General features: G+C 42.3%; 1 protein-coding gene across 25 annotated transcripts in view; it reads left to right on the forward strand.

Moving 5' to 3' along the window:
- TLN2 (talin 2) overlaps window positions 1–24886 on the forward strand; it is a 453861-nt gene that overhangs the window by 308165 nt on the left and 120810 nt on the right. For 23 of the 25 annotated variants that reach the window (XR_008621180.2, XM_063597112.1, XM_063597104.1 and 20 more), the window contains 10 exons: window positions 1993–2101; window positions 2878–3086; window positions 3626–3724; window positions 7952–8119; window positions 9369–9663; window positions 12782–12948; window positions 17210–17338; window positions 18453–18566; window positions 20641–20754; window positions 23225–23359. Coding sequence is in view for 24 of the 25 variants with exons in the window: in XM_063597112.1 (XP_063453182.1) it covers window positions 1993–2101; window positions 2878–3086; window positions 3626–3724; window positions 7952–8119; window positions 9369–9663; window positions 12782–12948; window positions 17210–17338; window positions 18453–18566; window positions 20641–20754; window positions 23225–23359 (1539 nt within the window). In the remaining variant the exon portion in view is untranslated. The remainder of the gene's footprint in view (window positions 1–1992; window positions 2102–2877; window positions 3087–3625; window positions 3725–7951; window positions 8120–9368; window positions 9664–12781; window positions 12949–17209; window positions 17339–18452; window positions 18567–20640; window positions 20755–23224; window positions 23360–24886) is intronic. The other 2 variants (XM_063597119.1, XM_008953253.4) reach the window with 1 other exon arrangement.

Raw genomic sequence — 24886 nt, forward strand, 5'->3', positions numbered from 1 at the left:
TGGGTTCAAACACCAGCTCCAGTACTGGCTGTGTGAATCTGGGCTACTTGCCTTCTCTAATCCTCCACTTTGTCATCTGTAAATAGAGTTGTTATGAAGACGCAATGATCTAATCACCTGTAGAGTTCTTAGCACAGCCCCTCGCACATAGTAAGAGCTCAAAAAGCATTAGCTGTTTGTTAGTTTTATCGCTACCCGTGGTTCTCAAACTGTAGCATACATCAGCATCATCTGAAGGGCCTGTTAAAATGCATGTTGCTGGATTCTCCCTCCATTTTTTTTTTTTTTTTTGGATCTTGGGTAGGGCCTGAGATGTTGCATTTCCAGCAAGATCTCAGGTGATGCCAACGCTGCATGCCTGGGGACTGTGCTTTGAGAAGCACTGGCTTACTACCATTGAGCTTTTCAGCAAGGTAGGGTGATTAACCCAGAGATTTTCCTGTAGCTGCTGCTGCATGAAATCTTCCAACTCCTCACTGCTCAAATCGTGGTCCCAGGACCAGCAGCACTGGCAATTCCTAGAGGTCTTGTAAGAGGTGCAGAATCTTGGGCCTTCCCCAGCCTACTCAAACAGAATCTGCATTTTAGCCAAGTTCCCAGCTTCTTTGGGTGACCATTAAAGTTTGAGAAGCACCGGCTAGCGCTGTCATTCTCAACCCTGCTTTGTACGTTAGAATCATCCTAGGAACTTTAAAAACAAAGCCCAAAGCACCAGTTCTGACCAAATAAATCGATGTTGCTGTGGGTGGAGCCTGAGAATCAGTGGTTTTTATTCTCCCCAGGTGATTCTAATGGCCAGTCAGGGTTGACAACCTCTGTTGTAGGACTGACTGGTGCCATCACAGGGGCCAGAACCAAGATACAGTCTGTAGCCTCATCTTGTCCTGCCAGGATAACTGCCCTCCAAGTTCTCCCAGAATGCTGAGTTTTTCATTTGCACAGTTGTGTGTGTGGAGGTTGCTGGTAAACTCAGCGCCATTTCTCCCAGGTACCCAGAAACCATAAACATTTGCTTTGGGGAACTCCAGAGTACAAACATGTATGGCAGACTCCCATATCCAGTATAATTGGTAGAGTTTTAAAATATTTAAGATTTAACATTCCTGCTTCACCAGTTTTCAAAGAATTAGAATGCCATAAATTATTTCTAGTGCTAGTCGCATCCTGAACATAGATGAGTATTTTTGGGATGTTTTGGGAAGCAGATGAGCACCTTACTGCAGGGTCATCATTATCAAGATAAATGATCATTTATTCGGTAAGTTCTGAAATGTCAGAAAATAGAGAACTTGCTATTTATAGGTTCAAATAAACATAAAGTATAAGAGCTGGAAAGGTTTTTAAAAACCATTGAATTTCCACGGTAGAAGAAGTATAAGGCACAGGACCTGCCTATGATTTGCCCGAGGTCCTATCACCTGCTAGTGGTAGATCTGGATCCAGAACAGGGATCTCGACCCATCCCCTCATCTTACCAGGAAAGGTCTTACCGTCTACATGAGCGTGGCCCTTAGTTGTCTTTATGACAATGCACGTTGTGAGCAAGAGGCATTTCCTACATTGACAGAGAAGATGTATAAGTTGAAACACCCTCCTTCTCACCCTGCTCCCTGCAAAGCAAGGTGAAAATTAGCAACAACTATTAGTGCTAATGTGCAGTATTATGATGAAACATTGATTTTTCTCTCCTCATTCTTTTTCACTTGAATTTTTCTAAATAAGGCCACGTGGTGTTTTTCTCCCTAAGATCTTAAAAGTTAAAAACACAAACAACATAATTAACACAAGGGAGAATTTGCATGCCATTGAGTATCTCTTGCTCCTTAAGAGGCCTGTTAAGGATACTGTTTAGGATAACTTAAGGGCCGTGTCGGTGCTGGCCTCATAAGAAGACTGTAGCCAAAATGCTGGTCTGATTTTATGGTGGGGCTTCTCCGGTCTCCTGGGTAATTCTGTGCTGTGATTGTGTTGTGCCGTTGTCTGGCTTTGCAGGCATCTAGGGTATGGGTTCAGAACAAAGTCGACGAATCCAAACACGAAATCCATTCTCAAGTTGATGCTATCACGGCCGGAACGGCTTCAGTTGTTAACCTCACAGCTGGTAAGTCCCTGAGAGATTTGTGCTGCATTGGGGTTTTGTTTAAAAGCTGTGTTTTTTTTAAAATTTTAAAAAATAAGTTATCTGTTGATTGAAACAATAGACTTTATATTATGAGAGGATAGTCTAAGGCACTTTTAGTGCTGTAGGCATTTTCTCCCAGTGACCCAGGAGAGTGGTAAGGAACATCTCATTGCCTTTTGCCTGTATCATGCATCCTCATTAAAAAGCACCTATTCAGATCTTCTCACGGCTTGTCAGTGTGCCGGACATACTGCAAAGTCTACTGAGGCTACTTTCTGCCTTCTGGGCACCTACAGTTGGAAAATGGTTTTGAATGAAGAGACCTGTCATATGTGCCTTCGCCCATGTTGTCCAGCAGCGGTCTCTTCTGGCACAGTGTGGCTCCCAGCCTTTCACTGTCAGAGGAGAGCTGGTAACTTGCTTGTTTCACCCTGCAGCAGCCTTTCAGGAGCAGAGTTGACCCCCTGAGCTGCTGACAGGGGCCTAATGAAAAGGGCTGTGAGATTCCGAGACATCCTCTGGATTTTTAAAGGTGGTTGTACTCAGTATTTCAATGCATGAGGCCTCCAGGTGAAAGGACCTTTTTGAAGTCACCTTGGAGACAGGGAGCAGGCCAGCTCACTGTGCTCATGTGAAGCTTGGTGTCTGACTCCTGCAGGATGGTAGGTGAGGAACTCCTGCCAGTGTGGGGTTTTGAAAATTCTCACCAGAACCATGTGCCCTCCTTTGATGGGGATGGTTCTTTTCTGTGCCAGGTGACCCTGCAGACACTGACTACACAGCTGTGGGATGTGCGATCACCACTATTTCTTCCAACCTGACGGAGATGTCCAAGGGTGTGAAGCTATTGGCCGCCCTCATGGATGATGAGGTGGGCAGCGGGGAGGACTTGCTCAGAGCTGCCAGGACCCTCGCTGGGGCGGTGTCAGACTTGCTGAAAGCTGTGCAGCCTACTTCTGGAGAGGTAAGCTCTAGAGGCAAGCAATCACTCAGGTTCTGATGGGACAGCTGCATCCACTGGGGGACCATGGGGCTCTTGCTTCCCGAGCTGTTCCTTGCGTCTTGATGGGGTGCGTTTCTCTCTGCAGGAGTAATTGGAGTTGTGGAACTGGGTGCAGAAGCTCATCCACATTCAGGAGTGGTTGAGCTCTTAGTATAAAGGCCTCCCCCTCAAGGGTACTTGAGTAGATGCAACTCCAGGAACTTAACACACATGACTAATACACATTTAAAGGGAATATAAGTTTGCACCCTAATTTCCACAGAATGCATCGCCTTCTTACCAACTGAACAAGGCTCACTAATTGGCCATTTCAAATCCATATACCTATATTGCTGGTTTGTGAGACACTGGATGTTTCCTTGCACGGATTTCACCGGGATGTCTTCTCTCTGGCAGACCACCTGAGATTCTCACTGACAGACAAAGGGAGCAAATTCTGTGAGATTCTACTTCCTGTACTTCCATGTCTGATGGAATTAAGGTGTGTTGTTTGTTCACAGCCTCGACAGACAGTTTTGACTGCTGCTGGCAGCATCGGACAAGCCAGTGGGGATCTTCTGAGACAGATTGGAGAGAATGAGACCGATGAGCGATTCCAGGTAAGATATTTGCAGCCTTATAGTCATGGAAAGAAGTCTAAGTGATGGTCTAGACCCGAGCAGGCAGAGTGTAATATTTGAAAACTAACTAAATCTTTGAGATAGTCAAGAATGCGATTGAGATGGATTATCTTGGGAGTGAGGTCTTTTTGTGTTACCAAAAAAATTTTTTTTTAATAGGAAAACTCATTTCACTGACACCATGCGTCATCATTGTAAAGCACGTATTTAGCTTTCCTGATTTTTTTTTTTTTTTTTAAATTAGAGTCTCACTCTGTTGCCCAGGCTGGAGTGCAGTGGCGTGATCTTGGCTCATTGCAACCTCCATCTCCCGGGTTCAAGCGATTCTCCTGCCTTAACCTGAGTAGCTGGGATTACAGGTGCATGCCACCATGCCCGGCTAATTTTTGTATTTTTAGTAGAGACGGGGTTTCACTATGTTGGTCAGGCTGGTCTCGAACTTCTGACCTCGTGATCTGCCCGTCTCGGCCTCCCAAAGTGCTGGGATTACAGGCGTGAACCACCGCGCCCGGCCCTGATTTTTTTTTTGTTAGTGTGCTGGACATTCTTTAATCACAAGAAGGGAGGAAATATTAATAGTGTCATGAACTCCTGGTATCTGTCACCTAACCTCTGTGATCATTAGTTCCTGGCCAGTCTTATTTTATCTGTTTAGGAGGAGGTTTTAATGGCATCATTCTTGAGTCCTCATAAACATGAAGTTTATGTTTACTTCGACACACACACACACACACACACACATACACACATACACACAGAGAGAGAGAGAGAGAGAAAGAGAGAGAGAGAGGGAATTTCCTTTGTACTCAAAGGTGGTTTATTTTTTGTGTCTTATCCAAAACCACAAGCGTGGCAGAGAAGTCTTTTTTGTGACCCTTCTTTTTCAATACCAGGGACATGTGCTTGCCCTCTGGGGAGCGACTGTCACCACTGTCTGCAGTATCACCTCACTGCAGCTCAGAAAGCATCAGACATCTCTGCTCATCTGCCTCCATCCCTGTCCCTCAAAGGGTGGGGCGCAGAGGCCTGCTTCTGGGGTGGTTCAGGCTAGGATGAGCTGCTTATGTGCTGGTGGGCCAGTGCCCTTTACTCCTCCTCCTAAGTCTCTAATTTTGCAAGTAATATATAAATATCCTAATTAAATTGTTACAGTTCTAGCCCAGGTTCTCTGAAAGATGCCCTTTTCCAAATCCTGTGTCATGTTCACTGTTTAGGAATTGTACAGAATTTCATTGGCCTTCACTTATTAAAATGTTTTTTGAATTATTAATTTATATATATAATGAAATATTTACTTAGAAGAAATCACAAAAAATTACGAACTTATATGAACTAATACCACAAATATCACCAAGTCTAGAAAAATAGCATAATGTTTTATTAACTACCTGACACTTCTAAATACCTTTTTTCCTGCATTTTTGACTTCATCTGTTTTGACCACCTCTTCATTTGGCAATGATTTTATAATATTTTATAGACGGAACAAAAAGATCGTCTGGCATTCACGTTTCTTGCTTCATGGGTGGCAATTTTGCATGCCATTTTATCTAGAACTTCCAAATTTTATAAGCATAAGATGTGTTAGTTAAACTAATATGTGATCATGTATGTTGTGAGACATGAAACTTCAACCTTCATCCATAGATGTGTTTGTTTCTCCTTCACTCTCCACATGCCTGTGGCACTGGGCTATGGGACTCATTCATATCCTGCAATGCAATAAGACATTCAACGTACAGACATTCGTGTCATGATAGAGGGTGAATTCGTATGATGGGTAGTAGGAATATTCCTGGAAGCCATTTCTACACTGAGATGGCTGGGCATAAGTTCCCTAGAATCAAAATGAACTGCATATCAATATATTCTGCTAAACCCAAGTTAATTGTGTCCCCATTCTAATTTCCTTTTCCGTATCCCCAAACTGCCCTTGCATTGGCCTTTACTTTTTATATTAGGGCAGGTAATTATTTGTAGGCAGGTACCTATTTAGGAACTTGGTAAATATGAGATTCAGCTGCTGTTTTACTGGGCTTAATTATCTTGACGTAGTCATTTATGTTCCCCAAAAGTATTAATATTATTGTTTTCTCCAAAGTGCCAAGGAAGGTTAAGGAGAAAGTCACAATTCTTCCTTTAAACATCGCATGCAACCTTGTATTTTTTAAAAGCTTTACCTGCCTCTCCCTGCTTTAGCAGATTATTTTCATTGTGTGTGAATGTCAACCCTGCTTCCTAATGTTTGTTTCTATTCAGATGTGCAAAGGAAGCAGGTTCAGGTTCAGGGTGACAGTCCTACAGAGCCTTTGTTAGCAGGGACAGGCCAGACTTGAATGTTTTCAATTGTTTAGCTCTCTAGGTAAAGACCAGGGCAGTAAGGTGATCCTGCAACCTCCTCCAGTTATGGGTAACTGACAGTGGATTTCTTACTCTATTTTTCTGATTCTTGAGATCATATCTCAGAGCTTTTCTTGGTTTCTTAATGTACTGCATGTTCCCATAGTTAACAAAGATTTATTTTACACTGGCTATATAATAGTGGTCTTGTTGAAAATTTTGACAAAGGCCTTGTCAGCAGCTATAGCTGTAGTATCACATTCTTTTTCTAACTGTATTTTTTTGGACAAAATTAATAAGAGGAACAGGATTTCTTTAAACAATTCTAACAAAGCCCTTTAGAACAATCATGATTCTATGTGACCAAATTCTGGCCCCCATCTGAAAAGATGAATTCATATCAAGTGAGGGAATACTATGACCTACTTTGGAAAGTTATTTTTAAAAATCTTTTTAATAATTTGTGACATTCAAGCTGTGTTTTCACTGAGCATTGAGATAGATGTCCAGGAATTGTAACTTTGCCATAGTGGGAGCAATTTCTAAAAGTTGTGTGGTAGACAAGTGCCAGTCAGATCCCAAAGGGATCTTCTGCTTTTAGCACCATGGGCTTTAATTATACCTTGGATAGCCAGGAAACATCACAGACCTGAGAAAGACTGGAGTAACCTGCTCCTTTAAGACCACTTAGTTTTTGTCCATTTTAAAATCAGCTTACTTGATAGATTCATGGGTTTCTGGCTTAGCTGGATTGTATCTAGTCTTTGTTCTGTGGAAAATTGTGCAGGCTGAATGTTATTTCCAATGTATCTTCTCATAAAATATCTCACTGTAAAGACGCTGTGGGTGCCCTTTACATTTAGAATCAAATGTGCTCTTTATCATCTGATGAATTAATAAAGACTTCTGACCGTATTTCCTTGAAGGGAAAAGCCTTGACATGTTTGTTCCAAATAAAAATGGCTCATATGTTTGGGAAGGCATTTCCAAGTCAAATAAACTACTTTCAGTATTAAAAGCAAAGAAGTAAATTAATTGTAACCATGGTTCTTCTTCAGGTCAAACAGATGGGTGACAAATCTGGTAGGCTCAATCAAAGGATTCTTCTTTCTGCAGGCAGAATGCCTAGTCATTGAGTTGAAGCATAAACTAGCTCCTCGCATTTTCAGTCAGACCATCTTATAGCTAGTGTATTTATATAGGCTCTCTTTCTGCTTTCTGTAATAATTTAATTCCTACCCAGAAGGCTGCAGAACACTGAGAATAACTCATGTTCAGAGCATTTCTTGGCTCTTGAGCTATAGGTATTGGTGCCAGCTATGTGTCTGTGCACATCGAATGTTGCCCTCTGGAGGTAGAGATATGGCTAAATTTCTGATGACGACTTGGATCTTTATGCAAAGTAGAAATCCAGAAGATACATTTTCAAGTTGCAGTGGGGCATGATGACTTGGAGGCCATGAATTATAACCTTCTTATGGCACATGATGTTGTGGCATCTGGATATGTTTTCAACTTCTCCTGATCTACCATATCAGCCACTCATTCAAGAGACGTGGTCAAGACTTCGTGTTAGATAAGTGCATGAATGGGAATCAGTGGTTAAAATAATAACCCTTCCCTCAAATTAACTATTTTAGATTTAAACCTATGCTACTTAATGGATGTAAGAGACTGAGTTATTAGGACACAAGTCTCCTTTTTTAATTACTTCTAAGGATAAGTTGACATTTTTTAAAAAAAGTAAAAAGACTTCTAAAGTACTGAAGGAAAAAGATCAAATGGAATTTTAATAACGTTTATTTTCAGGCTGTGAAAGGTGATTAGAGAAAAATAAATGAATAGTCTTTGATTCCCTTTTTTTAGGATGTTTTAATGAGTTTGGCCAAAGCTGTTGCCAATGCAGCTGCCATGTTGGTACTAAAGGCAAAGAATGTTGCCCAAGTGGCTGAAGACACTGTCCTACAGAACAGGGTAATTGCTGCTGCCACCCAGTGTGCCCTCTCCACCTCCCAGCTTGTGGCATGTGCCAAGGTAAGCCAGCTGGCACCCCGGCCCTTTCTACCCAGTATTACCTGCTGTTACCTGCCTCCAGGCATTTGGTGGGTAGCAGGGGCGGAATTTGTTCAAATAGTCCGAGATTTAGAGCTTGCTTCAAGTGTCTTAAGTGATCATAGGATTTTAGCATAAGCGGTCGAATTCTGCTTTTATCATTTGTTCTTTGCCCAAGTCCTCAGGCCGTTGGTACTTTTCACTAGTTCATTTCTATATGCAAATTGCTGTGTCTCCCCTTTGGACTTCTCAGTGCATCTTTACACCTGCGCAAAAATAGTTCTTGCAATGTGTGGTACCCATTACAAATGGGTTCAGAAATAATCCACAGAGTTTATGGGAACCCTTTCTAGGCTGCACAGGGTCCGAGTGGGGATTTTAATTGTTGCCGGGGTATACACACTCTGTGTGTCATACATCACCTCATTACATCTGCCCGGTAATCCTGCAAATTCAGCACCATTATCTCTAGTTTACTGATGAGGAATCTGAGGCCCTTAGATGTTAGTAGGTTAAGGCCACAGAAGTAGTAAGTGGCAGAACTAGAGTTACAACTCAAGTCCATCTGCCTCCAAATACCCTTTCCCCTCTACTTGGCATGTGTCCTCTCGGTGATGATGCAGCAGAAGATGGGAAATGTCCGTTTCTGGAATTGATGGCCTGTCATGTTGTGTAGATCTGTGATCTGGCTTAGCTTGGCATCAATAGCCTGTGGTAAGATTTGCAGCATCGTCTCCCTCAAGCTTTCCTTGTCCACACTGCTAGAATTTACAAGGAACTGACAGAACCCCCCTGTTCTTTAAAGGACTATGAGGCAGAATTTCAGGTGTTTCTGGGAATAGAAATAGAATTCTTTTAGGTAGTCTTTGTATCCCAACTCAAAAGACTCAATTCAAAGGATCCTAAAAGGAAGGAGGTATAATTGGGAAATCTCAGAAATTTCTCTCTATGGAAGTAGGGCAGTAGTATGGACGGTCACATGTGACTAATGAAGTTATAAATTAACGGGACATGTCAAATCACAAGGATGAAGTAGAATAGCAGAGCGTGTGAGACTGAAGCAATGGTTTCATTGAATGAAATGGTCAGGTAAGTAAGAAACCAAGCAGTGGTCCTGTAAGTAAGAAACCGAGGCCCAGAGCAGGAAGGGATTTGATGGGACTGCGGGGGCACATGGAGAGGGACCAGGATTCAACCACAGTGCCCAAAACCTGTTCCTGTCTCACTTCAGGTTGTGAGCCCCACTATTAGCTCCCCTGTGTGCCAGGAGCAGCTGATTGAAGCAGGGAAGCTGGTGGACCGCTCGGTGGAGAACTGTGTCCGTGCCTGCCAGGCGGCCACTACCGATAGTGAGCTCCTGAAGCAGGTCAGCGCAGCGGCCAGCGTGGTCAGCCAGGCCCTCCATGATCTCCTGCAGCATGTGCGGCAGTTTGCCAGCCGAGGCGAGCCCATCGGCCGCTACGACCAGGCTACTGACACCATCATGTGTGTCACCGAGAGCATCTTCAGCTCCATGGGTGACGCTGGTAAGGCACTGTGCTGTGGGTGGGTGGATGGGTGGGTTTTGATGTTCCTGATGGTGGTGCTCACCCATAGGGAAGGTGAAGGCTGCCTGGATGACTGGCAAGGGCAAGTTCTCTTCAGTCTCAAAGACCTCCCCACTGAAGTTCAGAAAAAGATATAAGACTCTTCCATAGTCATGCTTACAGATTTCTACAGAGTTCACTGGGTTTTTGTTATAATGGTTAGATTTTGTTATTTTGTTAGATTTACAGTGAATCCCCTTTGTTCTGCGAATGCACGTGTTGGGTACGGTATGGCAAAGTTGGAGCAGCCACAGAAGGAAACAAGATCAAGGCTTGGAATTTAAGAAGTTTATTATACTTGCATGTCCCCTGGAGGGCTCACCACATGCCACACAGGGTCATGGGAGAGCACCGGGGTGGTCAGGAGGGAGAAGACAGAGGCAAGGGGAGGGCCTAGACCATGGCCTTTATTGGAGCTTCCTTGGGAAATGCAGGGCAGAATAAACAATTTAGGATTGGCTAGTTTAAATAATTTTGGCAGGCTCTAAATTATGGAGGTGGTGGCTAGTTACCTGGTACCTGGCCCTGGGGTGATCCACGCAGAGGAGCAGTGTCTCCTGGGTGTCTGGGCCAGATAGAGGAGGAATAGCTCTGGATTGGTTAGTTTGCATATCAAAGACACGTTCCCTGCTGAGCCTGTGCAGTCTCTAAATTGGCCAGCCCTAAGAGGACAGTTTGTCTCCAGCAAAAGGGTGTTTTCAGATTCCAAAGCATCATACCTAATATACAGTCAGTTTAAAAACATACGCAATACACCTTTTTATAATCTATTGAAAAGTAAGTCTCCCCAAACCCAGCTTACCACTGTGCCATCAAAATTCCCGAAATTCGTAACCTTTTCATTTTATATATCTTAAAGACTTTTTTTTTCTTTTTTCTTTTTTTCTTTTTTTTTTTTTGAGATGGAGTCTCACCCTGTTGCCCAGGCTGGGGTGCAGTGGCATAATCTTGGCTCACTGCAACCTCCACCTCCCAGGTTCGAGAGATACTCCTGACTCAGCCTCCCAAGTAGCTGGGATTACAGGCGCCTGCCATGATGCCCGGCTAATTTTTGTATTTTTAGTAGAGACGGGGCTTCACCATGTTGGCCAGGCTGGTCTCGAACTCCTGACCTCAGGTGATCTGCCCGCCTCAGCCTCCCAAAGTGCTGGGATTACAGGGGTGAGCCACCATGCCCAACCTGGACTTTTTTCATGTCCACCTGTATGTTAATCTTTTTAGTGGCAGCATAGTATTCTATTTTTTGTAGGTATCATAATTTAACCAATAATCTTTTAATGGACATTTAGTTTTTTTGTTGGTTAGTTCATTTTGCTTTTACAAAAATACTACAATAAGCATTCTTGTAAAAATAGTTTACTTTTCCTACGTAGGGTAAATTCTTATTGATGGAGTTGCTGGGCCAGTAGGTAGATTTTTATTTTAAATGTATTTAAGAAATTTTTCTCCAGAAAGGACCCACAATTTGCAACCCAACTAGTAATCTGTAAGAGATCTATTTTTGTGCTTCCTTACCAGCATAGAACAATACCTTATAACGAGTTTTGGTGTTTTTAGAAAATTGTCTTGTGTTCTTCTGTATCCTTAAATAATTTAACAAGATAGGAATGCTTCACACATTTGAATTTGTTGTTGTTTGTTTGTTTTTGATAATCCTTTTATTTTGAAATACTTTTAAATTTGCAAAAAAGTTGCAGAGGAAATATGGAGAGTTCCCATATACCTTTCCCAGTTTCTCCATTTTTGACATCTTCCCTAAAGGATAGCACATTTGTCAAAAACCAGGAAATTAGCATTGGTATTTTAGTGAACCACTAACTAAACTACAGACATTTTTCAGATTTCATCAGTTTTTCTGCTGATGTCCTTTTTTTTTTTTTTTTTTTTTTTTTTGATGGAGTCTTGCTCTGTTGCCCAGGCTGGAGAGCAGTGACACAATCTCAGCTCACTGCAAGCTCCACCTCCCAGGTTCATGCCATTCTTCTGCCTTAGCCTCCTGAGTAGCTGGCACTACAGGCGCCCACCACCACGCCCGGCTAATTTTTTTGTGTTTTTAGTAGAGATGGGGTTTCACCCTGTTAGCCAGGATGGTCTCGATCTCCTGACCTCATGATCCGCCCACCTCGGCCTCCCAAAGTGCTGGGATTACAGGCGTGAGCCACCGCGCCTGGCCCTGCTGATGTCCTTTTACCGTCTCGGGATCCAGTCCAGGATACCACAGTGAATTGAGCACATTTTTATTTTAGTAAAAGCTTTCTTCTTCCCCCTTTTTGTTATAGTGCTTCAGCATTCTTCTCAGATGACCTTTGCTAGAGGAAGATTTCTTGCTAGAGGAAGATTTGAATCGTTCTATTTTTTAATGTTGGTTGTTATACTCCTCCTACTTCCAGAAGGAAATTAAAATAGATTTCAGTAAAATCACAGGGACAATAAGACCAAAGAATAATGCAAGATCAAAATCAGTGCTGGGCAAAAAAGGATGAGCAGAGAGAAAATTGACAGAGTAAACTCCAGGCCAAGGCAAGTCATAGCATTTGAGCATGAAGCTAATAAGCGAAGGCCAAATGGCACACATTGAATGGATTGTGTGATATCCCTCATCTGGTGCTAGGTAACCTACACATTAATACAGAATTTAAAAGTAATTTTGTTCTGTGCCAATTCTTCAAAAAGTTTATTATAGACGCTTTTGTGTAAGTGGTTTTCAAAGTGAAGAAAGCAATGTTTTCTAAATAAGTATTTACTAATGCTAAATCCACGTAATTTTGTTCCCTGCCCTCTCTTTATAGTGTTCCTCTTTGGCTGCTTCTGTTCTGATTATGCCTCATAGTGAAAGGTTGAACCTGGATGTGTTTGGGGAGCCGCATCCTGGCAGCCGCAGGGAATATTTTCATTTTGGGTTCTAATTTGGATGCATGGCTTAGGACTAGAGCATGGAGGTTCAGTTTTTTTGCTCCCGCTTACCAGAGGAGTAGAGACAAGACTGTAGTGGCTCCTGAGGTTTTACTGACCTTTGAAAAGCAGACAAACAGACCTCATCCTCTATTCTGTCTTCTAGGTGAAATGGTGCGCCAGGCGCGGGTTCTGGCCCAAGCCACATCAGACCTCGTCAATGCCATGAGGTCAGATGCAGAAGCCGAAATCGACATGGAGAATTCGAAGAAGCTCCTGGCAGCAGCAAAACTCTTAGCTGACTCCACTGCTCGCATGGTGGAAGCTGCAAAGGTATTCTACTGGATTTGTTTGTATGAAAAGTGAACACTATTAAGTGTTAGGATTTGGAAGGTGCTTTCCAGATGGGGCATGGTCATCCGAGTGTGCATTTTTGTTTGCTTAAAACCTATATGGCTTGTAACATCTAACCCTGTTCTTGTGGCAAAGGAGGTAATGGAACATCTGAATGAAATGCTTCAGGGAAGTGGTACTGACTCAGCCATAGTAGCAAAGTGCCCTCTTTAGGGAGGCCTCTTTTTCCATTTGGTCATCACTGTTGGCTTCATTGAACGTGGTGACTAATTTAAACCTGAGATTTTTCAATAGCAAATTCACCTAAACCTATTCTCTTCCTTAATGCCTTAATGTTACTTTTGCCCTCCATTTGACTTCTCAACTATTATCAAGATTTTGCACAGTAGACTATTTCCTACTTTACAGTTCTTTAAATCCCAGTTGCAGTTTTAAATATTATAAAATGATGAGGAGTTAAGAGTTACCTTTATGCTTTTTGACAGCTGTGCTATAGCATAATGCTTACAAAACCTAGTGATTCTGAACCAGCGGTCTGATACACAGCCCCCTGTGGAACATATTAAAATGCACATGCCTCAGTTTCATCCCCAAAGATCCTGATTCACAAGGTCACTGGTAGGACTCAGTGTGTGTGTGTGTGTGCATGCGTGCGTGCGTGTGTTTAAGTTCTTCAGGATATTCCGATGTGCATCTGTAGGTGAGAACTGTTTTAAATGAATAAGGCTATATTTTTCTGGGTTTTTTATTGTGTACCTAGCACACATTGCTTATAGAATTAATAGAAAATGCAGATAAATGTGAAAAAAGAAAATAAAAATCACCTTCAAATTCCTGCCCTCAAAATAATATTTTAAATGTATTTCTATGCATATAAGATTCATTAAGGCCAGGCACAGTGGCTCACACCTGTAATCCCAGCACTTTTGGGAGGCCAAGACAGGTGGATCACCTGAGGTCAGGAGTTCGAGACCAACCTGGCCAACATGGTAAAACCCTGTCTCTAATAAAAACACAAAAAATTAACTGGGCATGGTGGTGTTCGCCTGTAATTCCACCTACTCGGGAGGCTGAGGCAGGAGAAAATCGTTTGAACCCAGGAGGCAGAGGTTGCAGTGAGCCAAGATTGCGCCACTGCACTCCATCCTGGGTGACAAGAGCAAACCTGCGTCTCAAAAAAAAACAAAAAACAAAAAATAGATACATTAAGTGTCTCCACATCTTACCTCATCTCCCTGGCTTTGGGAATTGGTATCTCAACCTAATATGTGTGTTACTTCACTTAAAATGTATTGTGGGCTGGGCATGATGGCACACGCCTGTAATCCCAGCACTTTGAGAGGCCGAGGTGGGCGGATTACCTGAGGTCAGGAGTTCAAGACCAGCCTGACTGACATGGCAAAACCCTGTCTCTACTAAAAATACAAAAATTAGCCAGGCTTGGTGGCACATGCCTGTAATCCCAGCTACTAGGGAGGCTGAGGCAGGAGAATTGCTTGAACCTGGGAGCCAGAGGTTGCAGTGAGCCGAGATCGTGCCATTGCATTCCATCCCGGGAGATACTGCAAGACTCCGTCTCAAAAAAAAAAATGTATTGTGACACATAGTGAGCCATGTAGAGGACCTCTCCTGACTCAACTGTCCATCATATTACTTGAGGGACTGAGAGTTCTTAGAGACACCTCGTGGGTAGGGGTGAAAGACAGACCCAGGGAGGGACAGTGTCTGAGCTTCCTTCCCTTGTCTCCTAATCCCTGTTTCAGCCAATAAGCTCTGCTATTAACCCCCTTCTTTAAGCCATGTATATATATATATATATATATATATATATATATATATATATATATATATGCTGTGTGTATGTATGTATTGGGTTTTATGTAGTAGTTGAATTTTTTAAAAGGTTTTACTAGTTTACCCCACCTCTCTCAGTCTATACATAGATATTTGAGGCAATCTTAAGTTCATAAAAAATTACTTGGTAGGTTGGAAAGAACTGTAGGGTAAATCTAGTCCGTTCCTTATTTTACAAATGAAAAAAATTAAAACTCATAAAAGATGAATGCTAATGCCACATAAGCAGTATTGAGCCAGGCCAATGTGCACGGTTTTTTTTTTTCTTTTTTTTTGAGACAGAGTCTCACTCTGTCACCCAGGCTGGAGTGCAGTGGCACAGTCTTGGCTCACTGCAAGCTCTGCCTCCTGGGTTCACGCCATTCTCCTGCCTCAGCCTCCTGAGTAGCTGGGACTACAGGTGCCTGCCACCACGCCCGGCTAATTTTTTGTATTTTTAGTAGAGACAGGGTTTCCCCGTGTTAGCCAGGATGGTCTCGATCTCCTGACCTTGTGATCCGCCTGCCTCGGCCTCCCAACGTGCTGGGATTACAGGTGTGAGCCACCGCGCCCAGCCACGTTTTGTTTCTTGATGTGACTGTTTATCAGGCCAATTCACTGCATTTACCAAGTTACCAGAAACTCGTTTCTTCTAAGTATTCATGTGATTTTGGTTATTTATATTAAATGAGACAACATTAAGTGTTTCTGTAAATTCTTTTAACTTTTAGTTAAAAGTTTTCATTTTGTCTTTGTAGCAATATTTTAATTTGCTGAATTTTGTTGAAAGCTAAAGAACACGCAATGGTTAGACTTCCAAGGATTATATTTAATGTGCAGAAAAAATATATTTCATGATTAGTAACTAAGATTTCAGGCCAAAATTAGTACCCCATATCTGATACATATTCATCATAAAAAAAGACATTGCTGAGCAAGGACCCAAGGCATCCACATCAGTGTGAAGTGCAGAAGTGCTGGTTTCCAGCTGCTCAAAATACATAAAATTAGGCTGATGTGCACTTGAGACATATATAAAGGAGCAGCTTAGAAAATACCTGATGAACAGAAAAAAACAAAATGACTTTCATAAACTTGCAAAAGAATCCAAAAGTAGCCCAATCCTTTTATATGTGAAATGCAGAAATAAAAATTTTTCATTGCTAGATTATGAGAGTGGTTAAAGTTTGAAAGAATAGGAGATTCTATTCAAGAGGGTTGCCAAAAGAATTCTACCACAGCTGTTAAAACTATTCCATCCTGTATGCATTGCTATAACTTTTATAAATAGCTCAAAGAAATAGGTTCTTATAAATTGGTAAGTTTAGCAAATTGGCCACTTGGAAATCTAGACGTTTAGAAAATTGATTTTTGATAAATCGGTGTGCTGTTCTCCCTGCCTTGAGAGCAAATATTATTGCCTGAAAGCGTTCATAGGAAGAAACTCATTGATCTATAGACATCAAGCACATGTTACAAAACATTCAGGCCCTGGTGAGGGAAATCTTGATTGCTACTGTTATTGTTGTGGGAGAGGAAGGCTGGATGTGCTGTGAGCATGTTGAATTATTATAGAGTTAAAATTATATCCTTTCTCTACATTACCATTAGCCTTCCCCTGCTTCAGAATCCCACCCATCTAAATAAAATCCACTTAGATTTCTAAGACATGTTCAACTAAAAGCAACAAAGTAAAAGGGGCTGTGGGGCTGGACAAAGAAAGCATGACTGGCATATTGCCTTCCTCTTTTTCTGTCAGGTTGACGGCATTACATTTCTCTCATTAATTCAGTACATTTGGATACCATCTCGACTTTATACTAGACCTTCCAACTCTGTCTCTCTAGGAATGTAATTTCTGGGCATGGTCTTTCTTTAACAAAGTTTCCTTGGAGTGTTTTTGAATGGCATTCCTGAGCCCTCCCTCCATCCTTCCCCCTCTTCCCTCTGTCCCCACCTGAGTTGATACTGGACTCTTACCCCTTCACATTTACCTGTGCCACAGGGTATTTCAGGAGTGACATGAAGACATGTGTCATTACTGTCTCATGCCAATGAAAAGAAGATTCTCCCTGGGAGAGATGGGGAGAGGGGAGCTTTAATCTTCCCATCTTTTAAACCATGGGTTTCTGTCCACAGGTTAATTTGTATGGACAACCAAGGCAATGTTCTCAAGTGTTTAATTATTACTTTGGATTTCTAACTGCTTAGCTATACAATTTTGAAACATCCCCTGGTAGGTATTTTTTGTTGCATGAGGAAACATCTTCATCATAATGATATTGCTTGTGGCATTTGACTATCCTTGCAAATGCTTTCTATTACTAAAAAAAAATAATACTGAAGGCATGAATTCAGTGATGTCTCCCGCTGGACCACTTGAAATCTTTATTTTTTGCCTTTGCAGGGGGCTGCAGCCAACCCAGAGAATGAGGACCAGCAGCAAAGGCTGAGAGAAGCTGCAGAAGGCCTCCGGGTGGCAACCAACGCAGCTGCCCAGAATGCTATTAAGAAAAAAATTGTCAACCGACTGGAGGTAAGGAAAGAGGCTGCCTTTCTGGGATGCCCATCTTAAATTGCAAAGAGTTATTTGAAAAGATAGTTGAATGAACAAGGTGTTGACAATATAAAGAAAGCCAAGTCAAGGTTCACATCATTGTTTGAAGGTTTGAGTACTATAAAAGCATTGACTCAATTGGAAAAAACTGCTTCCGTAAGCTCGAATCCTTTCTAGCATTCAGGAATAGAATTTAGACTCTTTTCAGGAGGAACCAGATTTTTTTTTCTATCATTTAAGGATATACACATTCAAGAAGGACCTTTTGCTGAAAATATTTATATTTTGTTGGAGTCAGTGACTTTGTCAGGGCTTCCCATAGGAAATATGGACTTCAAAGACTGGAGGTGGAGATTAGGCTTGGGTGGATAGGTATAGAAGGGAGTGAAATGTATTTGTTATTTTTTGAAATAATTATTCTGAAAAAGAAAGTTGAAATAGTAATAGGCAAAAACTTTGTTTTTTTTTTAAAAAAAGTTTGTCCGACAAATGCACACAGGAGACCCTTACACTGAAATTTGAGAGTTTGGAAGATGAGACCTTTGCCTGTGTACTGAGAAGTCCCTCCATATGCAGTCTGCTATATTCTGGAAGAAAAGTAACATTGTTGTTCTTGGACAAAGACAAGAGGGTAAACACAATTAAGTGCCCTGGTTGGAAAGTCTCTGCATTTTGGAACTAAGGCTTCTGAGTGCTGAGAGAGGAGAGTCATGGGCACCAGCATTTGTGCTTGACACAGAACCATCTATGCTGCTTGTGGGAGATTTTTTTTCCCAAACATTTAGACTTGGTGCAGCTTGTCAGTGTCATTATGATCTTGGAATCATCCTTTTTGTTTTTGAGAAAAACAAATGAACTTCAAAGCTTGAGCTTTCAAGCATGCCTGTCTTTGTCACTTGTCTCAGAGGACGTCAACACAAGGAAGATAGCGTGTTGTAAGATTAGGGTCATCACTGGTTTTAAAAGGCAAAGCCTGCTCTTTGGAGTTCTTTTAGAGCAACAAACCTATCCTGACTCTGTGGTGGAAGTGACCTGTAGAACATGCATGTGTGTTGCATATGCAGACCCTGACTCATCTATCACTCCTCTGCAGGTTGCAGCCAAGCAGGCCGCAGCGGCAGCCACACAGACCATCGCCGCCTCCCAGAATGCAGCTGTTTCCAACAAGAACCCTGCGGCCCAGCAGCAGCTGGTCCAGAGTTGCAAGGTGAGGTTCCAGTGCACAGAGAGCCAGGTCAGCTGCAGATGACCCTGATAACATTAGAACACCAAGTCCCCTGGTAGTTCAGTAAAGACAGATTATCCAAGCTCCTAATCCAATTTGCCCCAGTTCCCATGTTCCAGGTGTCTACACGTCTGGTTTTTGTCCATTAAGTGGATGGCCTGTGTTTGGAAAGTGTGATTTTCTTCCAGCATTGTCTACTTTTGTCCACAATTTTCTTTTCAAGAGACTGAGCCAAAGAGGATCATTGACGAGGCCATTTTAGGGCTCTGAAATGGGAAGGAAGTGTTGAGTTTCCAGAGTGCCTTTCTTCGAGAGGCAGGACTTCAAATTCAGCCTTGCTCCCTGGAGCAGGGTTCATTTCCTGCTTTCTAATAATTGCACCTCAAGGATTTATTTCATCCCGTCTAGCCTCTGTGACTTTGTGCTTTGGTGCTTTTTGTTGTTGCTCTTTTGTCTCTATTCTTCTGACACCTGGGCCTTGATGCTAAGTTGAGGCCAGTTTACTACAAAAGGTACAGTAAACACCCTTGTTGGTTTCTCTAAGAGCCCAGGGAGTTGACTCCCCCAGGGCTCCTCTTAATGGTGGCAGACACAAAGTCCAATTGCAAAGCCACTGCCCACATGTGGGTGGCACATCTGGCTGGCATGTCCTGGAAGTATTTGCAGCTAGCTGTGGTGGCTGGCTGGGAGGCATACCTGTCTCTGTTGGGGTTATGCGAGCCAACTGCACCCTCTCTGCTTCTTCAAATCTCTGCCAAATGATTCACATTTGTGAGGGGTGCCACTGCTCCCACTTCAGAAATGGCCTTTGCTTCTGATGGAGCCCTGTATTCCTGAATCTGGATTCTCTGAGGCCAGCCCTGCTGCTGTTGTGGACTGAATGCACTCCAGGAAGAAAAGCCTTAGCGACATAGTAGGGTCCTGGGCTGGTGTCCTTCGGTCCTGTGTGGATAGAGAAGGGGTCTTGCTGAGAGTGAGGCCTCTGCTGTGGAGGAGTTTGCTTCCTATTGGGTCCTCAGCTCAGCTGCTAGCAGGGGTGAAAACTTTCTTCTCAGGGAGCATGCGCTGCTCACATGCAGGGACATGCCACAGGATGAGTGAGACCTCTCGCCCCTCTTCTGCAGAGAGACTGAAGATACTAGGTCTTGAGTGTCACTACCAGGAAATGAAAGGATTGAGATGGAGAGGGGAGAGTGGAGCAAATGACTAGAACTAGCAGAACTGGCAGTCCTAAAGGGGGCCTGGGAAAAATTCCATGGAAATATTTTTTTTAACTTGTGCTGGAGCAGTCCTAGAAAAATATGTCACCAGGCCAGTATGCACTGGGCACCTTTATCCACAACGATGGCCACAGTGCTGTGACCTCTGAGAGCCTCATTAACCAGAGAAGGAGGTGTGGGCACAGAAAGGAAGCAGGGACAGAACACAGAGAAAGTAAAAGGCTCATCTCCCAAGGCACCGTAGGAGCCCATTACTGTACAGCAGCCCTGCCTCACAGAATGCCGTGCCTCTCTCCTTTCCCCTGGCTTTGGGCTTTCCAGTTTGAGAATGAGAAGTCCTTCTTAGAGAAAGAGGGGCCATGGCAACACAAAGGCACAGAATGTGTGCCTGCAAAGTAAGAAGCCAAAGCACTTACATGCACTGGTATCCAAGTATTTCCCTCACCTTCTGAACATGGGGCTGTACACTTCAGTTTACCACCTGTGAATCGTGTAGATCCTTTGATTCTAGGTTTGCAGTGCCAATGAACCAGATGGTGTGAGTTGCAACTAAGGAAATTCTTTTAGGCCTCATCATAGACAATCATCTTCGAAGGAATGTATTGAGACTTCCAGGAACACAGGGTAGAGTGTGTGTAGAGAAAGTGCCCAGAAAATGGGATTCAGTGTTGGTAAGGACCCAGCTGGCTTAATGTGCAGTGTCTATCCAAGGTCTGGGGCTGGCGTCCCCTGGGAGTAGATGGCACATCCAAAAAGCGCACTTGGGTCAAGTTCTAGCTTCTTTGGATGATCCCACCATTCTAGCCATGCTGTTTTTATTTCCTTGCCTTCTGCAGGCAGTGGCTGATCACATCCCTCAGCTGGTCCAGGGAGTGAGGGGGAGCCAAGCTCAAGCTGAAGACCTGAGTGCCCAGCTGGCTCTCATCATCTCCAGCCAGAACTTCCTCCAGGTAACAGGGCCGTGGTCACCTTGGGCTCACTCAGAGCCCTCTTCTGGGCACGGGCTGCCCTTTAAGGAGAGGAGTTAATGAATTCCACAGCCTCAGCTAAGTCTTTGCGGTAGGCAGGGCTTGAAGGCCTCTTCTTTACCTTTCCAGTTTCAGGAGAGGTGGGTTCAGCTTGGCAAAGCAAAATGCTGATATGCAGGGAAATTGCCCTGTGGAGATGGCATGTGATCCGTTTTTCCTCAGGATTATCGTATTTATTTCTCTTCAAAGAGAAGAAAACGCGTAAAATGTTGCAAGTTGTGATGAACAGCCTAGGACCAGGCATTGCTTTAGGTTTTTGTTTCCAGAGATCCTAATGCCATTGTTCATGGACCGGGAAAAGAAATGTTAAGTGCATCTTCTCCAAAGATACGATCGTTCTTTGTGGCAATTGTACAGTTAGTATTGTCAGTCTCTGTGGGGTGAAGGGTAGATTCATTTTAAGGAAAATAAACGAAAATATTAAGTTGTGGAAAAATTCCCCTTTACGTGCTTCTTATATTCAAATCTCTCTACTTTATCAGCACTTCTTCTCGACTTGTATCTCATAAGCAGTTGATATGATGAGGTGGGTCAATTCCTCATCCCTTTCTAGTTCGACTGATAGTTGTAGGACCCAGTGATACATCTATTTGGTTCATTTTTCAAGTTATATAACTCTAACATGCAGAAATAAAACATGAAAGGTTTGATATATCTCCTCATATTTTAACTACATACATATACAACACAGGTGTGTGTGTGTGTGTGTGTGTGTGTGTGTATTCTTTTAAATTGGTATTCATTGTATATAGGCCCTTTGTGTTTTTCATCTAACATATTATGAGTGTTTATGATTTTGAATAATCTTCTGTTATATGACTATACTCTTCATTTAACTTTTCTCTCATTATTGGACGTACAGGTTTTTAATTTTTTGCCATCATGAATAACATGTGATAAAAACCTTTATGTGCTCAAGTCTTTTCTTGAATTCCTAGAGAGAGGATTGTAAACAGCTTATTTTTATCTTTAGGACTTTGCAGATTGTGACTTGGACAAGGCATTTCTCTCTTCATTTGGGAGGGGAGAGAGCCTGGAGCCATTTGTGGGTACTGTCTCCACCCTGACAAGATTGTAGGGCATTAAGATAGAGCCGTGGAGATGTGTTCCTGGTTCCACTCTGTCCCTGCCCTTGTTTTCCCTTTTTCTTTTGTTCTTTTAACTTTGCTATTATAGATACTCAGATCTTTACGAGAAAAAGGGAAGGTTGCAAATAAATAGAAATTGAATGGACAGATCAAAAAGTTTGTACATTTTAAACTTCATGTTATAACATTGCTCTTCCAGGAGGTTGAACAAATCTAAATTTACAACTTAGCATTATATAGAGCATGCTTTTAAATATATCTTTTATGAGATTGGGGATTAAACTTTTAAGAAAACATGTATGTTTTTGCCAGTGTGCTCTGTAAAACTATTTTTGTTTGGTTTTGCATTTCTCCAATGTTCACAATGTTAAACATTTTTCATAAGTTTCAGTTATTTTTTATTATGCAAAATTATGTTTGTGCTTTTTATATACTCATGGTAGCTTTTATAAATATTCATTAATTCTTTAAATATTAAAAATATTAACTTTTGTCCTTAATATTTATGATCTGGCCCTTGTTGGAACTTTTCTAAGTGTAGTTTTATAACATATATATTAAAAGTCTTAAAAGTATGTATGCTCTTTGATCCAGAAATTCAACTTTTAAAAATTTATACAAAGAAAATTATAAATATGTACAGAGTTAGCTGCAGAGCTGTTTATCATAGCATTGTTTATTAAATTGGAAAAAATGGAAACGTGCCCAACAATAGAGAATTGAGAAATGGCAATAGTTGCATATACTGGAATATTATATAGCTCTTTAAAAGGTAGGATATGTGAGACAAGGAGATTGTGAAATAGAGTGAACAGTGTGATCTTATTTTTGAAAAATATGTACGTGCACATAGATGTCCATTCACTGGGGAAGTTATTTTGCTTTGTGAGGTGCGAGGTCATGTTAGCTGTTTTATTTATCTGTCTTCATTTTTCTAAGCAGTCTTTTGAGTGTACGTGAGACTCAGAATAAAGAGCTATTCTGAGAAAAACAGTGAAACCTATTTAAAAAGGAACTCTCTTTGAAATCGGTTTTAAATGAGAATTTCAAGCCACTATTCTAATTTTGCCTCCTCTACCCTCCATGACATCTCCTTTTTTTCTTTTTTTAAACATTCCTAGAAGGTACTGCCCTAGAGCTGGCTTGAGGTGGCAGTTTGGGAATAGGGGATGAGTTGTTTAATATTCCTTTTTTTTTTAGGACAAAATCAGTTCTTACTGCTGTGGAGACATCGCTGCTTAGGTCTCTCCTCTCTACCTCTTGCTGCCCAGGAGCCATCTTACTTTCTTTTCATCTCTCTATAGCCTGGAAGCAAGATGGTGTCCTCTGCCAAAGCCGCAGTGCCCACCGTGAGTGACCAGGCCGCAGCCATGCAGCTGAGCCAGTGTGCCAAGAACCTGGCCACCAGCTTGGCGGAGCTGCGTACCGCCTCGCAGAAGGCAAGTGGAGCGTGTCATAGGGGTTAACTTGTCAGGAAGGGAGCTGGGGTGGCATGGGTACCACCCAGGGCCTGAACACTGCTGAACCTATTTCTTGGCAAAGTTGTCCATTCTACTTGCATGACTATTAAAGATGCCCCTGTGGGTTGGCTTTTGTTGCATTAAGCCACTATCTCCCAGACTTAGTATTCACTTTTTGGTTTCAGATGCCTTTCGTTGAACTATTTTGTGTTGTGTACTTCCCCCTCCTCCTCCTCTTTCCATATCCTGGAACAAGCAGTGGTCCATTTTTCACAAGTCTTAGGGGAGAATGGTAGTCATCAGTGTCTCAGTGCCAGCTAAATTGTAGTCCAGAATAAGTGATCATATATTCCAGGTATCATTTTGTGAACTTAATAACAAATTATATAGGCAGAAAATCTATTTTGAAGTGTCATCTTTATTATCTTTTTTGCCCTGGAATGTTTTCACTTATTGCGTGGGAGCATTCACCTTAACAAGGTCTTCAAGAGAACAGAGTTGAGGACTAAATTTCTGTCTCTGGAGCATATTAATTACCAAAGGGCCTCATTTACTACTCTGTTTGATGTGGTATTAGCATGAAGTTCTAGCATGAATTCACTTTTCTTCATTGTAGCAATCCCTTTATAGAAACAAGCAGCCTCATAAATTGGTAAGAGAAGAAGGTAGAAGTTGACTGAATTCTTAATATGAGGAGCATGCTACACTGCCAAATAAAAATATCCAGAGCTTTAGACTGTAGCCAATAAAAAAGTTATTTTGACCTGTGTTTCTCAAAGAGAGCTCGTGGTACTGTCTACACTGGAATCACCTGGGGATGCTTATTAGAATGCACATCCCTGGGCCTTGCCTCTGAGAAACCAGATTAGAATTTCTGGTTGTAGAGCCTGAACATCTGCATTTTCACAAGCTTCTTTGCTGAGTCTGAGACACACACCAACATTGAACCACACTGCTCGAAAGCAGTGACCCCTAAAGTGGGACTCAAGCAAGACTGTCCATTGGGTACAGGAAGACACTGTGAAAACTTTTTTTTTTTTTTTTTGTGAAACAGGATCTTGCCCTGTTGCACAGACTGGAGTACAGTGGTGCAATCATGGCTCACTGTAACCTCAATCTGCTGAACTTAAGTGGTCTCCCACCTCAGCCACTTGAGTAGCTGGACCACTGTCATGTGCCACCACATCCAATTAATTTTTTTTGTTTGTGTTTTTTTTTAGAGATGAGATTTCATCATCTTGCCCAGGCTGGTCTTGAACTCCTGAGCTCAAGTAATCCTCCCACTTGAGCCTCCCAAAGTGTTAGGATTACAGGCGTGAGCCACTGCACCCAGCAATATTTTTTAATATGCAGCATAAGGATTAAGAGTGCAGGCTCTAATCCCAGCACTTTGGGAGGCCAAGGTGGGTGGATTGCTTGAGTCCAGGAGTTCAAGACCAGCCTGACCAACATGGTGAAACCCCATCTCTAATAAAAATACAAAAATTAGCCAGATTGGTGGTGCAT

This window comes from Pan paniscus, chromosome 16 (genome assembly GCF_029289425.2).
Source record: "Pan paniscus chromosome 16, NHGRI_mPanPan1-v2.0_pri, whole genome shotgun sequence".
Classification (NCBI taxonomy): domain Eukaryota; kingdom Metazoa; phylum Chordata; class Mammalia; order Primates; family Hominidae; genus Pan; species Pan paniscus.